The sequence below is a fragment of the Gasterosteus aculeatus genome, chromosome 4 (assembly GCF_964276395.1).
Source record: "Gasterosteus aculeatus chromosome 4, fGasAcu3.hap1.1, whole genome shotgun sequence".
In the NCBI taxonomy this organism is placed as follows: Eukaryota; Metazoa; Chordata; class Actinopteri; order Perciformes; family Gasterosteidae; genus Gasterosteus; species Gasterosteus aculeatus.
Window position 1 is genome coordinate 28230955 of NC_135691.1, and position 15452 is coordinate 28246406.

A 15452-nucleotide genomic window follows, 5' to 3' on the forward strand; every position below is an offset into this window, starting at 1 on the left:
GTGAGAGGGATGCGTGCCGTGCGGTGGCAGCAGGGTCTATTTTCTCTTTAAGGCCGAGGCAGCGCAGGAAACCGCAGGAGCAGACTGTCACAGCGCTGCACCAGAATTGGGCAACACACAGGAGAGACACTTATCTGGGTCAGCGATATTTAAAGTAGAGTTTTGCTCCAAAATAAGCCACACAAAAAAAACAACCCAAAAAACTAATGACTTAATGAAGCATTTAATATCCATAAACAAAGTGGGTTGTCATTTCAAATTATATATATTGTACAGTTAAAGCTATAGCAAAAAAATCCTGAATTACCTTGAGGATCTGCCCGTCGATATCCAGCACATAGACGGTGATCTCTACGTTCCTGGCCACGCTTTTCCCTCCCTTCTCAAACTCGCCTTTTTCCAGTGTGATGTAGAGGTCATTCCTCATCTCTCCTGCAGGGACAGGAAGGTAAAAGAAGCAACACGGCATCGATTATGCATACGAGTGAGCATTATTAATGATCTTTCGGCAGATTGACCACAAGCTTTTTTTCTGTAATGCTCTGTGACAGCGGTGGACAGCATTGAGATCGGGGACATCGACTGATACGTTCTCTGCTGGCGAAAAGATTGCAAGAATGCAAGATTTTAAAAGCCCGATCAGCAGTCAGGGTTGCTAAGATGCCTCGACTGCAGCAGAGTGACAGTCAATGCCGCACGCCTATATATTATATCATGTATTCCTTACCCACGATGCAACTCAACCACCAACAGCTCGGTGAGATATTTGGGTGCATTTTTATACTACTAGCGGCTAAACCCTTAAGGCAACTAAGCAGATTCCGAGCATCTCTTTTAAGAGTCATTGAGGGCAGTAGAACTCCTCAACAGCTGTGAACAGACTTATAAGCATTCCCCATTATTATACGTAAGAAGATTACATAATTCATTCTGTAGTCACCAGCTTTGAGTTCCTTCTTGTGAGTGCATTTCAAATTCCTTCTGTAAATTAATGCGTGTAAACACTGAGCTCAGTGTGGGGGATTTATTAACACAACACACCGACCAGTAAACCTTAAACCTGAGGCTGATTCTGTAAAATCACTCCAGGAAGCAATCTTTGAAGGTTTTTTTGTCTGGACACATTTATTTCCTCCTTTACGGGAAGTCAAAAGGATTACACCAGTTTCCTTTGCAGCCAATCTGCGGTCGAACACATTGGAAAAAAGCCCCCCTATATACCCTTCATGAGTGTACGTGTGCGCTCATCATATCTCTATTTCTAGGGTCAACATTGATTTTCTGCTCTTAACAACAGTAGCCATGGCAACCTGGGGAATTAGATACACACCCATACTGTACGCTTGCCTCTCGCACACACAGACACACACACACAAAGCGAGCAGGAAGGCAGACACACAATAGGGTCGTTTCTTAATGTACAATGGGGAAAAGGGAAGTCGAGGAGGTTGGGGCGAGAGCAGCTGAAAAAACAAAAATGACGGCAAAGATACAGGGAGAAACAAATCTCCCCAGAAAGGAGACACACAAAAAGAGGTGGAGACAGCTCCCTTTGCCCAAGGGCAGACTAAAAGCGGGCAGAGAGTGTGAGAGCACTCGGCATTAAAGGGTTGCAGCCAGACAAAGACAAAGCAACAGACGGTGAACATGAATCTGTGCTAGTGAGGCGCTAGGGGACCCGGAGTCTGCGGCTCCTCTTTATCTGCGAGACCAGACAGCACACCTCACTTGTTTAAAACAGTCCCCCCCGATGTCCAGCTCTCACGAATGACGCACCGAACCGCACAGCGCATGTCAACATAAACGCGCTCTTTGTTTCGTCTCGCATTGAGGTGAATGTACACGCGTTGCCGTGGCAACAAGACCCCATCCAGGTTAGTCGGAGGGCTTCTGCAGGTGTCTGGGTTGTTTAGAGAAGAAGCTATCTAATTGAGGCCTATGCACCTCAAGCAATCTGAAGATTTTAATCTTTCTGGGGGGGGGGGGGGCACCCTGATCAATCAAATATCACTTTCAAGCATTTGGTATGAATGTCAAGGGTTACCAAGGCAACTACAGCAGATGTTTTAAGGCAGATTAATGTATGCAATACAAACATTAGAAAATACATTATTAAGTATACAGCCTCAAAAAGGTGTCAGCTCCGATATTATATAATGAACAGACCTTAGTAAATCAATGGTGTACGAATTTAATGTTACCAGTTTATGACTCTCTACACATCCGCTGCCTGTAAAGTCTTTTAAAGAGCAAGCATGTTCTGTCCAAGCCGGTTTTATATGCAGGCAGTCAAAGGTCAGGTAAATTGGAAGGTAAATGTGACACGTAAGTGTAAATGTGGCTTTGTTCTCATCCATATGCAGTTTGAAATAATAAAGTAATGGAAGGAGAACAGAGTGGTCTGTAGGATCAGAAATGGACAACATGGAGAAAAAGAGAAAAACGACTAGAAAATATAAAAAGGACGGATGTCACAGTGTCGGCCATTATTAGAAAACTACGTGATTTCTGGGATATAGAGAGAAAACACCACAGCAGTGACTTTCAGCCATACATTGAATACGGTATTGCTAAACTAGTTAGACAATTAATTGATTGGCAAATCAGCAATTTATATCTGCATTTCCTGTTGTTAACCTTCACCGAACCTACAGAGTAGATGTCGAATGTTGACCAGGTAAGGAAGCTGACAGCCGGGAGAGTTCATATTGCTGGAAGGAAGTAGTTGGAAATCTATCAACTGGTCACTGTGTTACTTGTGTAAGCGAGCTTGTTCGCGTCGTGTCCTACCTGGCATGATGACATCAGAGAAGCCCAGTTTCCTGGTGATGGACACACCTCGCGTGAAGAGGACCATGTATTCTCGCCTCAGCTGCTCAATGTCGCCGTGGAGAAGCTGGAGGGCCACTGCCAGACCTAACAAGTGAATAATAACAGCATAAAAGAACTGAACTACCATATTCCTAGATCACAGACTTGATATTCCCTCCCTTATCCCCGGCCGTGGCCACTCAACGAACATCTCAAAACCCAACCCTAACCTCGAAGCACAATAAAAAACATCTTGCATTGGTAAGCGAAGAAAAAAAAGATGTTCACAAGGGCTTATTTTCTTGAACTTGCTTGAGATAACTTCAGCTACGTCTGCTGACATTAATGCTTATGTGTATGGATGGTAACAGACACCCCCACATATACATAAACCACAAATGTAAATAGCCTGTGAGTCATTTCAGGCCGTATTTATCGAGAGGAAATCCTACGTGAACGCTGTCGTCTTCAAATCAATATTCTTGCGCAACAACTCAGAATGTCGACAAGACTAAATTGAAGCACCGACAAACACACAAGCGGCGTAACGGCAAGAGAGTGCGTATAGGAGAAAATGAGGGTGATCGTCATTGTTTTCCAGGAGAGTTGGTCGGGCCAAAATGAAGTACAGAGGAATAGAGGAGGAAACGAGTGAGGCGATGAGGACGAGGGGGTTTCAAGTGTTCACAGAGTATCAGATGAACATGTTGTAGTGCCTTGACTTTGACCCGTGCATTATCTACAGGCCCCTTTATGTGCATAAGGCCTTTGGCACAGACACACACATAGACCCACAGATGCTTTAAAAGCCACTGCCCAGGCTACAATTAGGCTAACTGCTTCATTACTATTCTGCTTGGCCGATGTAGCTGACGCTGACAAAAACACCCTCAACCTCCGCTGCCCTTGGCCGCCCTCCTCAAAAACAAAAACTGAAAACAAAGGAGGATTTAAAAACTCAAAAACAAACACAGTGGAGTTGTCCCGGCCTCTTCTGTCACTACCTACGCTTGCGTGAAGGTGGGAGCTGAATATTCCACCTGACCTGACTCATGCACAGCCCCATTCTTATGAAATCCCTTCGACGTGTAAACAAAATCGCCATCTCCTCGCATCAATTCCAGCCCTCGTCCCTCGAATTTGATTAACAGGAACAGGCCGCCGCGACACCGGAACACGCGGATGAAGAAAAATAGGGGCAGTCATTAGTCCACATGTGAACAAAGTCACTGTCTCCCCACATAGACTGTCTCTCTGCATCTTTATTACACAAACAGCACGGTGTTCTTTATATATTCAGGGCAGTGCATTCATCTCTCCCCTGCTAATTGGCTGCTAATAAGAGACTTCTGGCACACTGCCCGGTCGGTTTTAAAAAAGAGAACCACACAGCGAGACGACTCCAGACACACACACATATACAAACATGAACACGTATACACACTCGAATGACGTTATCTTACTTCACTACACTCTTTTAATTGCCCTCCTGACACTAAGTGTAATAAATTGTGGTGCTTAAATTATGCATGGTGTTTCATAACTCTTGCATGGACATGTTCGGAGGGACAAAGTGGAGAGGAGACACACCCCCGTTTGACAAAGACAAAATATTCTCTCCGGTTTGCACATTCGGTGTTGAGGCTGGACAAGCGACTCAAGTGTTTATCTATTCTGTAATGTTGCTCTGGGGTTCAATGATAATTGCATTTTGGGAGAAATTTTACTTTCAAGTGTAGACGGTAAAAAGGTGCTCCAAGTTTGGACACATGCACGTTTTGGGGATTTCACGGAGAAATTGTTGTTGAATATGCATCCTAATACATGTGGTCTATGGTATCAAGCGGTGCAACACATGTGTGCTGGTGACATCAGTGCTACTACAGTAAGAGCAGGTGGGTGTTAGATGTTTAATTAAAAGAGATAGAAATACGTTTCTTTTTTTTTTTTTTAATACAGTTACGGTCAAAAACATTCAAAGCCATTAAAAAAATTATGATTTAATGTGGTCCAGACAGATAAATGGTGCTCATTATCTTCAAAATGTAAATTACCTCCACTTATGTGATTAAAGCATTCATTTTGTAAGATCAACGTTCAAACTCAGTTAAGTGGTGGAAGTGTCATTTTAAAAATGACTCACTTGAAGTACGCATGGCCTGAGTATTGAGACGCGTGACAAGAGACGCGCACAGCTCTCCTCTAATGCACTTTGATGGGGAAAGCACCGAGGCTGATCAGCCGTTTCGGATGGATCAATGTCCTCGGCTGGCAGCTACTCAATCGCTAAAACACCAAAGTGTTTGTGATAAACTGCATACTCAGCCGCCAAAGAAGGGAGAACCTCTTCAAATCCAATTTATATTTTGGGGAAAGGCGACATGCTTCTTGCGTCGTCTTCTTAATTAGTGAGATTCATTGTTTTTGATTACTCGGTGTTCATCCTAAAGCTTTAAAATGTCAGCGTCATCAGTCAGGCGCGGAACACAGAGTAAGCCCCATGTCTGCGGAGTCATCTCCCTCCAAGGTCTCGGAAGTTTAATATCAACAATGAAAGCAGCACATTAATTATTTGCTTCATCTGTGACTAAATCAGATAAAGCGTGCGTCGCTTTGATAATGCAGCCCGCCGACAGTTTATACAGCGAATACAGCTGATGTCAGAATTGAAGATTTAGCCGTTCAAGTTCAAAAACGAGATAAGGAAACACTTAAGTGGTTGCATAACATTTCTATTTCTAGTGTCATTCCATTGTTTTAGCCTAAATCAATTAAGACTTTCGTTGCACATTTCAGCTCAGCCCCTTGCGTCTCAGTCCATTCAGCGTCGTCACATATGAATTCAGATGCCTGCTTGGATTACGCAGACTTGGGTAAAAAGCTTTGTGTCTTTCTGTGTGATTACCGCACTACTATATGCAAAGATTATTCATGATAATTTCCAGTCCCTGAGTCGTGTGACTTCTCCGCAAGTCATTAATTATTGGTCTTCTGAGAAGAGGTGAAAAAAAGGAGCCGAGTCAGTAGATTCTCACGGATTCTTGACAATCCTATAATCTCTTCGAACAATTACCCCCCTGGCCCCTTTTCCCTGGAGCGAGCTTACGGAGTTCCTCTAAGAATGCACGATGGAGGTTAGAAGACAATGAACTCTTTAAGACGCATAAGGGATATTTTTTTAAGATAATAACAACCTGCGGCGAGTTTGCGCTGTGAGACAAACTCCTAATGAGGCGCTGCTGATTGCTTACTGTTGGTTACACATTTGGCCCTCGATACAAACAGCTGTGGGCTAGTCAACGCTGTTTGATTCATGATTGTGTTCTCCCACGTCCCTCTTTGTACCCCCGTTCAAGCTTCCGAGACTGCAGATTATAATCTGAGGGCTTCCTCTAAAGTTCATCTGGGGCTCTAATTTCATGCGCGCAAATAAATGCATACAATGACTGCTGCATCTACATGTGAATCCAAGTATGAATCTCTTTGCGGAAGCAAATCCTTTGACATCTCGTGCTATTTCTTTAGGGGTTTGAAGAACGGAGTGTTCTGATTCTCCACTGACGCGTTGCTATGGGAAACTGCTGATGATGCTCTTGTTCAGTATGGTGCAAATGCAGCTATTTATAAAAGTCATCTGAATGCATTTGCACAACAGCAGGCTTCCTGAAGGCCCGACCACGTGAAGGCTGATCCGCTTTCTTTAAGAGGAACTTCGCCCCCCTACCCAAACGCGACCCAGACGGACCGGAAGCTGACTGCTGCACAGTAAGAGGCTGATGATGCAACAGGGCCGCTAAGCTTGTCGCCGTGGCACAATGTGCCATAGTGTGGAAGGAAATAAGCCTGATTAACACCAGACTATCGAATTAACAGCTTTGCGAATTGTTCCCTGGGAATAAAAACGTGGTACAAAACAAAAAAGTGAACAAGTACATTGGCTTAAAAACAAATCCCACCACATTCAAGAGGCCAGATTGTAGCATTATTAAATCCCCTTCATATAATGTCTCAAAGAAACAGAAAACCCTTGTGCTTCTTACCGGTGTTGGAGCCAGACAGGTTGTACCTGGAGTTTGCCTTTTTGATTATGTTCTCATGGATCTGGTGCCACTCGCTCTCTGTGTTACACCTGAGACAGAAAGACGACACAGAGTTGCAGAAAACAAATGATTTGTATAGATTATCCACTTAAAAGGGACACTTCAGCCATTCACCTCTCAACTGTTGCTGTTATGTTGCAATCTTTATGTGTGATTTACTGTGAGAACAAATTGGATGTCACGGCAGCAAAAAGTTCTAATGGTGAACTCGGGCAGGTTGAGTAAACAAATTCGTATTAGTATTCGCTATGACGTCTTGTGTGAACCTAAAAAAAAAACTTAAATGCTTATCCAACTAAAACCTTTCTGGTGTTACTGCTGGCATAAAGAAAGTAGTATTTTCTTACAGCCTAAAAGTAGTTACCCTCTGATCTGATCCAGCTCTAATTTAGGTCAAACTACTGTGTCAACACAATCATCTTTTTTCCATTTTTTATTTTTATTTCTAAGAGCATCATGTGGACTTTCACTGAGCATGAAAAACAACAACATGGCAACGGCAACACTGCTGCATTGTTTAGTTAGACGACCAGCAAAGGGACTTGTAATGCTAAGGTTTGACGTTTTTGTGAGAAGTGTGGTTTAGAATAAAAAGCTAACCACTCCTTTATACCGTTAAAGGAATATTTCATGTTTGGGAAATGAAACGCTGGTTGTGTAAGGTGACTTACGCGTAGACCTTGAGCAGGTGGTCGTCCTTGGAGTCCGCAGTGAGGAGGTCGGCGATGCTGACGACGGCACAGCCGAAGGGCCTCCTGTACTGTACGCTGCACAGATTCTTCTTCTCCCCTGCTCCCATTCTCCCTGCGCACGCACGCACAAAGGAAACAGTCGCGACACAATTGGCCTATAGCCGAAGCAACTGCGATTCACAATATTATCCTGATGATAACCAAAACTTGCATGGCGCATCACTTTACCCTACATTTAAGTTATGTAGGTAGAAGTTATTCTAGATGACAGATTTGGAGATTAAGATGTATTAGTGGACATCCTTTACTGGGAAAACAATTAAAGAGTATTATACAAGGAAACCATATTTCATAGGGACCCGCTCGCACTCGTAAATAAAATAGTGTCTGTCGTGTCTTACATGAGAATTAATGAGGTTCTTTGAAATCAGGCGTTTCTTTTCTCAACCATTATATTGGCCCATCCGGACTGCATTAAAAGCTCAGACATCCAGTGCTCACTCAAATAAAACCGCAGCATCATAACTCCCACCTATTCGCACGACGTGCACAACGATGTAGACATCTTTTCGTAGATCACTGCTTCCCAAATCCTGAAAGAAAAGCACCGGAAAACATATTTTAGAATCAGATTCAATTATTGTAAACAAGCCTCAGAGAGCCGAGTAAGCTCTTAGTTGTCAGGGAAGCGGAGTGTGGATTTGCTCTACACGACTTCAAATTGCTCCCACTCAATCTTTGGCAACTCAAAAGCCACGTTCACCACTCACCACAAACAGCGTGCATTGTCTTTCGGTCTTCTCTGGCGACTTGGGCAACCCGCTCTTATTCAGCTTGACAAAGAACCTTTCACTGTACAACAGGAGAGAGAGAAAGAGAGGGGGAGAGAGGGGGGGAGGGTGAACACACATTGAGATGGATGGGGTCAGAAGTGATGGCTGGTTGTCACCTCAAACAACGGCATCGCAAAACAGGAACAGGTTAAGAGATTTGAAGCAGCGCCAGAGAAGCAAAGCGCCAAAGCGCTTCACGCCGAGGCCGTCTGAATCAGAATGTGAGGCCGCAGCTACACAGGCGGAGAAGGATCAGAGACGGAGACAAAAAAATATAAAGCTTGAATTACTCAACCAAATCCCCAACACAGGCGGTCTGTAACATATCCGACAACAAGTACATCCACACGGGGCTCCTCTGCGGCTGGCCTAAATATTCAGAGCGCTGTCGCAGACACATTTTAGCTCGGATATTACGGGCGTCAGCAGAAATTGTGACGGGTTGCAACAGAAAAAACAGAAACCGACTACTTTCACGGCATCCAAGAAAGCGACGTTTTGGGCATAATAAATAAAAAGATGAAATTGAGATGGCTGAGCAAAAATAAAAAGGTCAGAGGATCAACATGTTTCATGGCAAGGGTCCGCACCACTCAATGGTGCTGAAAAGTCATCATCTGGGGACCATGAATGTCTTTACAACATTGGCAATTGAAAGATTAAATTGTCTGACTTTCTGTCAAAATAACTCGGAATCCTGTTTTGGATAGTTTGCACATACTCGCAGTCCAACATTGGCACATGAAATTCAAGCGTTTCACAGGGCAGAGTGAACCGACTCGAAAAGACAACCATGGCCTTACATGCCCCGCGCCACAGGGCGCATAATTAAGTTCATTTCGGGCAGAAAAAAAAAACAGAAAGGAAGGATCCACATCTTCTTTTCATACGCTCTGTCCTCTCATTCTATCACTCGCGCAAGCTCAAAGAGAGGCAGCGGCGGCGTCCTACTGGGCCCCGTCTCATCCTGGCTGGCGAGCTGAGGGCTAATCCAGTTAGGTGACTTTCACAGTCCGCCGATAAGCAGAGAGAAAACCTTGTAATGCACCAGTGCCTGACAATGAGCCCAGTCCCTGGCACGGTTAGCGGGCGCGAGCTATAGCCGGGCCCCCTTCACACAAGAGCGGCCTTCACCCCAACGCAGCCTATAGAACTTGACTTCACGCTGCATACGGTTACAATGGATTAGGACGCTGCAGAAGAGTCTGGGCTTAAAGAGAGCTTAAAAGTCACCACGTCTCGGTGTAAATAAGCGGCTGCTTCTTGCACAGTAATTCAGTGGTTTGTGTATGTAGGGCAGTGGGTGCTGTTTAAATTAATTAGAGTTTTAAAAAAAACAATTATACGAATGCTCACGGTTTTTCGAAAGCTTTAGAAAAGTTTTCCCCTTCTCGTCATTCCAAGTTGGAACGATTCAATCGAGAGCGGATTTGGAGGCGGGGGCTCCTCATTAGCCTCACCGGGCCATTTATGCAGCCATACGGAGACGGATTCCTATGCATTAGACATGAGAACCTGCGCACGTTTTCCCCGACCCTAATTAGCGCTCCATTGTTGAAATCCCAATTAACAGCCACTCCTGTAAACACAGACACACATGCGCGGCCCTGTTCCCCCTCACAGCTGCAGCGTGTTGATCACGCGAGCTAAGAGGACCAGTGTGTGTCCCCCCCCCCCGAGGGACCGTATCTCCCTCTATCACGTCTCGCATTAGCATAACATGAATGGCCGACTTCCCTCCCCTCTGGGCCCACACAGAGCTCGCCCGATATCGATGATTGCATTAGGAGATGTGCGCTCGGCCGACGAGGGGGCAGGGGGGGGGGGGAGCGACTGGCGTGTAAAACACTGGCTAAATGAACTGCCACCGCCGCCCCAAAGTCGGAAACCCAAATCCACCCCGAGAGGCCACACCGGAAGAGGAGAGCAGGACTAGACCAGACGGCGTGGTGAGCGGGCAGCGAGCGCACAACGCCAGACCTACGGACCACATCTACGGCTTTGTGGAAAACACACAAGACGCACATGCCCACTCGTCCAGGGTGACCTGGTTAGAGTTGAGTGGGAGATACAATTGGCGGAGGGGGAGGGGGCGGCGTGAAGGGCCAGCGCTCGTGGGGAGACCGGAGCAAAGTGGTGTGAAGTTCCCGCGTTTGATCCGAGGCCGCGTCGAAAGTTAGAGGAACAGAGCAAGAGGGTCGCGTGCGTGAGCATGGTGCAGTATGCCGCAGTGTGCGTCCTGCTGGGAGAGCCAGACATGGAGCCCGTATTGAACACAAAGAAGATGCCATGGTGCACAGGGGCTGCTGGTGTTGGCATGGTACTGAGGCAATGGGTCGGACGCCCATCTGGTCTCTGATACACACACACGCACGCGCACACAAAAAAACACCAGCACTGAGAGAAGTGTCAAAATGGCCCCATGCCAGGCAAATGTGTGTGTGTTTCTCTGTTTATGTGTATGACCAGACATGGAGAGACAATGTTGGCCAGCTGCCATTGTGAGAAAAAACACTAAGGCCCAATTCCGTAAGGCCTCTTATAGCCCTTCAATCTCAATTTGTTATTATATCATCATGTGACATCATGTTGTCATCAGTATAGATAAAAGCACAAACATTGGCTTAACAACGACCTAGTCATGAGTCGGAGACTGAGCTGGAAATCCATTCATAAAGAATGCATTAGCTTTGATTGGAGGTTGATAGGATTCCACTGGACTCCAATTATAAATAATAAATAATTAGGGCTTCTGATCCACCAATGGCACATGTAATGCGTGTGTGTGTGTGCGCACGCTGGGGCGTACAAATGCAGATCCTATTTTCTTAGGAACTCAGACCACATAATGAAAGCCTAAAAGGCCTTGCACACTCTTGGTAAAAATAGAACCTCTTGTGTGCTATTATTCACATTGTAAAGGAAACCACCATACTGGGTTTAACAAATCTTAAATGAACCAAGTTTGCGCAAAAAAGTTACTCTGATGTGATGAATAATGTATCAGATTTTCTTTAGAACCAGAAGTGGAACTACTATAAACTGAAACTACATAATAAAAGAATCAATGTCGCCCTTGTTCCTCTGATGTGACCCTGTGGGGCGGAGAGTAAGCGTCAAACGCGAGCATGACTTAACAAACGGAGTTTCAACGTTGCCGTGCTCGTTTTTCAAACCCACTCATTTGCCTCGCCTGACAAATCTGCTTGTTTGTGACAGGAACTAGAATATTACTTTTAACTATGGAGCTATAAAGTCTTTTGGCCAGCGCCCCATGAGGAGCACGTGGGCGTGGCTGTGTGCGTGCGTGTGTGTGTGTGCGAGTGACGTGTGCAGACTCTGAGGGTGACAGGCGCCCTGATGTGGACAGCACGCACACTTTTTATATGACAAAATAGCACGGCCGTGCCCACTTTTATGTGCCCGAGTGCGCTTTGACAACCCCCTTCATCTAATCAATCTCCATAAATATAATTAGAGAGGGCCTCTCGGCCTCAGGAAGGGAGCCGTTGGAAATATCCCCCTGCAATCAGACTCACTTACATGGAGCCATCTACGTGGTTGGACAAAGTGCGAACCATGTAGATGATACCATCACAGGGGATCTCTTGAGTGGTTTTACCTGAGCGGCCGGTTCTCCCGTCCATCGTAAATGTGGAAGAAGACTTCGAGCTCCTCCCCCAGATTCGCGCTCACCAGACTCTTCACGTGGACGAACAAGTGATGGGTGCTGGCGACCGCGGGGGTGTCCTTTTTACGATGGCGATGTTCCATCTGCACAGAGGGGGGGAGGGGGGGAGCAACATCAGCAAAAATTTCCAGGATGGTAATTAACCTTGATCTGCAACTATAAAGAAACTGCGAAAGCATAATAAGTCACATTGATAAAAATACACATTGTTTTGTTCTGATATAGGATGGAAGGGGTGGATTCGGAAAGGTTAAAAAAAAGCAGGATCAAAGCTTTTCAAAAACAGTTGATACTGGGGAAAAAAACAACATTTGCTTACATCTCTTTTAATACTGGCCAATCACATTCAAGACCTGCTGTATTTAGTGCTGAATATCCCTCGCCTCATCTTGGGCAGATTTGCATATATATTTGAAGACTCGGGCTAAGATATAGATTTTGTTGATACTCATGGAGTTAATATAACACGTAATCACACAGATTGTTGGCAGCACCAGAGGCTAAGATGAGTGAATGAGAGTTTGAGCGGTTACTGTCTGATGGTTTCTTTGTTGCAATCTCGCTGCCATAGAAGCAAAAGGGATGCAGGAAACCGATACTGATATTTTACAAATAGGTATTTATACTGTAATCTTAACCATTTTCAAGCACAAACATATTCATCATCAGGTCTAAAAGCACCTAACGGTATTTACTTACCTCCAGGATTTTTATCTATAAATATTCATTAATTTATTGACGAAAAATAACTAGATAGTGGTGTTTTAATTTGCATCCCTTTTAACTCTTGCCTTAATCTCAGCGAAACAGAGGCACTGAAACCCCCCCCCCCACCCCAGTACAAATGTCACTGTCACATAAAGCAGCAAGTCCCATCACAGCACCTCGTATTGCACAGGGAACTTGTGCCTGAGATTACAACCTATCTTTCAGCCAATCCAAGTCAGAACAATTCAATTACACAGATCAATAACGTCCCAACCACGGTGAATACCATCCTGGTCAACACAGCGGCCTTGTCTGTGCGAGGTTCCTCCAAATCTCCCGTCAACATCCGAAGAAATACGAGGACAAACACACACACGTGCTCACGCAGAGAGCGCCAGATGGCCGGCAGAGCCCGATGCCAAATTGTGCCCCACATTCACTTCAGTGGCAGGAGGTAAAGAGATGGGGAGGAGGGGGATGGAGGAGTGAAGAAGAGAGATACAGAATAGAGAAGAAGATACGAGGCCAAACATCAGCGAGTTCACATCGAGAGCTCACGAATCAACATTCCATATCTCATTTGTTCAGTACAAAAGGTGTGAAACACATTGTCCCCTATGTTGCAGATTCATTCGCATCACCCCTGGTTGCCTTGCTAGCTATGTTTATGCGCTAATATCAGAGCTAATCGACTCCTGGGTCCAGGTAAATATTTACTGTACAATACTTTTATTTGATCTAATTTTATTTCTCAAAACGTTTCAATGTTCAATCTTGTTTCAATCTTTATAAGACACTTTATATGAGATGGGGGATCACTTTGATTGCCCCTCAAAGACCGCTTGCTTATGCTCACGTGCACAAACTCTCACAAAAAGAGAACAAATATTCCTCCTTTAAAGAACATCTGGGATTTGAGAGTTTGTTGGGAAGAGATATTTACAGTCAGTCTGACTCGGAACAATAATTCTGTGATTGGGGGAATGAAGGGTTGAATTTGCAACAGCTTTTCTGGGAAGTGGTATATTTTCTTCATAAGCTGCTGCACGTTTGAAAAGATCTTTGAGTGAAAATCCCAGACGATACTAAGTAAGAATAACCTCTCTGCCAAAGAAGCTGGACCACTGAGGTGGAGGATTTCATTTTCGGATTTAGAATACAATTATAGAAGGTAGAAACCTGCAGTAATTTCACAATTTATAAAACACATTACTGGGATCAGCATTTGTAAAGCCACCCTACAATAGAAATTGAAACCTCAATGAAAAATACGTAAAAATGGATTTAGAAAATGCAGCTTGAAGTTGTTCCTTCCAATGTTACAAATATGCTATTTTCGTCTAGACACTAGATGTTGCAATGTTTTAAACACACCAATGAGTCCGTTACTATGCGAGGACAATATTGCTTCGACAAAAACCAAAAGGCATCTAAAATGCTTCCTCCGAGGAGGTTTGAGTCTATAAAATATCACTTTTTTATGTGTTGGGCAATTGTGAGATGAGCAGGGACCGCCTGGAGGATCATTTAAAATTGATGATGTGCTTCTGAAAACAGTCGGTTGCACTCTAAATACAAACACGTGAAGAAAAAAGGGGAGAAAAAAATCTAAAATTGCTCTCGAACACTTAAACATGCTTGAAAAAAAACACCACAAATCATGTTACAAGACCAATTTCTGTCGTAGTGATGAATGTGTTCTGCTTGGGTCTCGACTGCTCTGCCCTATCTGCAGTCCCTGATGAAATCATGTTGGAGAATTATCCTACAATGATGTGTTTTTTGTTGTTGTTTGTCACCAGATCTCTCATGCCGCGCACAACTGAGCACAGCTGCTGATTTTCCCCTCGGGGAGGCCTAACTTATGCCGCGTTTTATAACCGTGGCTTGTTTTGCTGTGCGTCACTGTAGACGGCGTGCGGATTACGTGGCAGCTTCGGCGCGACTAGACGCACACGGTGGACGGGACGGACTGGCGGGATTGGCTGGCGGCGCGTGACATCCTACGAGGGACAGGGGGAGGAATTATACGTTATAGGTGCACGGAGAGAACGTGAAAGGTGCTTTCCCAACCGGCTCTTTGATGTTCACTGGGTACATCTGGGTGATCAAACTCGTCAATTGACCATTTGCTCCGTGCCGCTTGTTGGGAGAGCGATGCAGCATTGGGAGGAAGTACAGTTACCCATTTCCTATTCATACATCCAGCAGACATTAAAATTCATTCAGTCAAATATTTACCCCCATTTGAGTTCTGGTCAGTCTCCTTCAACTCCCCAAGATCTGCCTCATAGATGCTCGTCAGGTAGCATAAGAGCTGTTATTATAGAATTATAGCTATATTTTGTTGTTTATTCCAACAACAGCTGCATCCTCTGGCAGGAAACCACAGCGATGTGTGCGAGCTGAGAGGAATTACACTAAGGAATCACATCATAACTTTCACAATATACACAACAATTTGATCTACTAATGCAAAAATATTCTTTATTGGCACACTAATAAATAAGGCCGCTCTATGCATTTATTTTCCTTCTTATTGTCTGTTTTTCTCACTTGGTGAACACAATTCCTCAACACATTCTAGCAGTCAGGCTACACATTTCGCGTGTGTTTC

General features: G+C 44.6%; 1 protein-coding gene across 13 annotated transcripts in view; it reads right to left on the reverse strand.

Annotated features, from left to right (window-relative positions):
- dock4b (dedicator of cytokinesis 4b) overlaps positions 1 to 15452 on the reverse strand; it is an 88977-nt gene that overhangs the window by 44236 nt on the left and 29289 nt on the right. For all 13 annotated transcript variants that reach the window (XM_078101779.1, XM_078101776.1, XM_078101775.1 and 10 more), the window contains exons 8-14: positions 12059 to 12210; positions 8374 to 8455; positions 8136 to 8196; positions 7583 to 7715; positions 6852 to 6940; positions 2791 to 2916; positions 308 to 432 (exon numbers count right to left, since the gene is read on the reverse strand). In XM_078101779.1, the coding sequence (XP_077957905.1) occupies positions 308 to 432; positions 2791 to 2916; positions 6852 to 6940; positions 7583 to 7715; positions 8136 to 8196; positions 8374 to 8455; positions 12059 to 12210 (768 nt within the window). The remainder of the gene's footprint in view (positions 1 to 307; positions 433 to 2790; positions 2917 to 6851; positions 6941 to 7582; positions 7716 to 8135; positions 8197 to 8373; positions 8456 to 12058; positions 12211 to 15452) is intronic.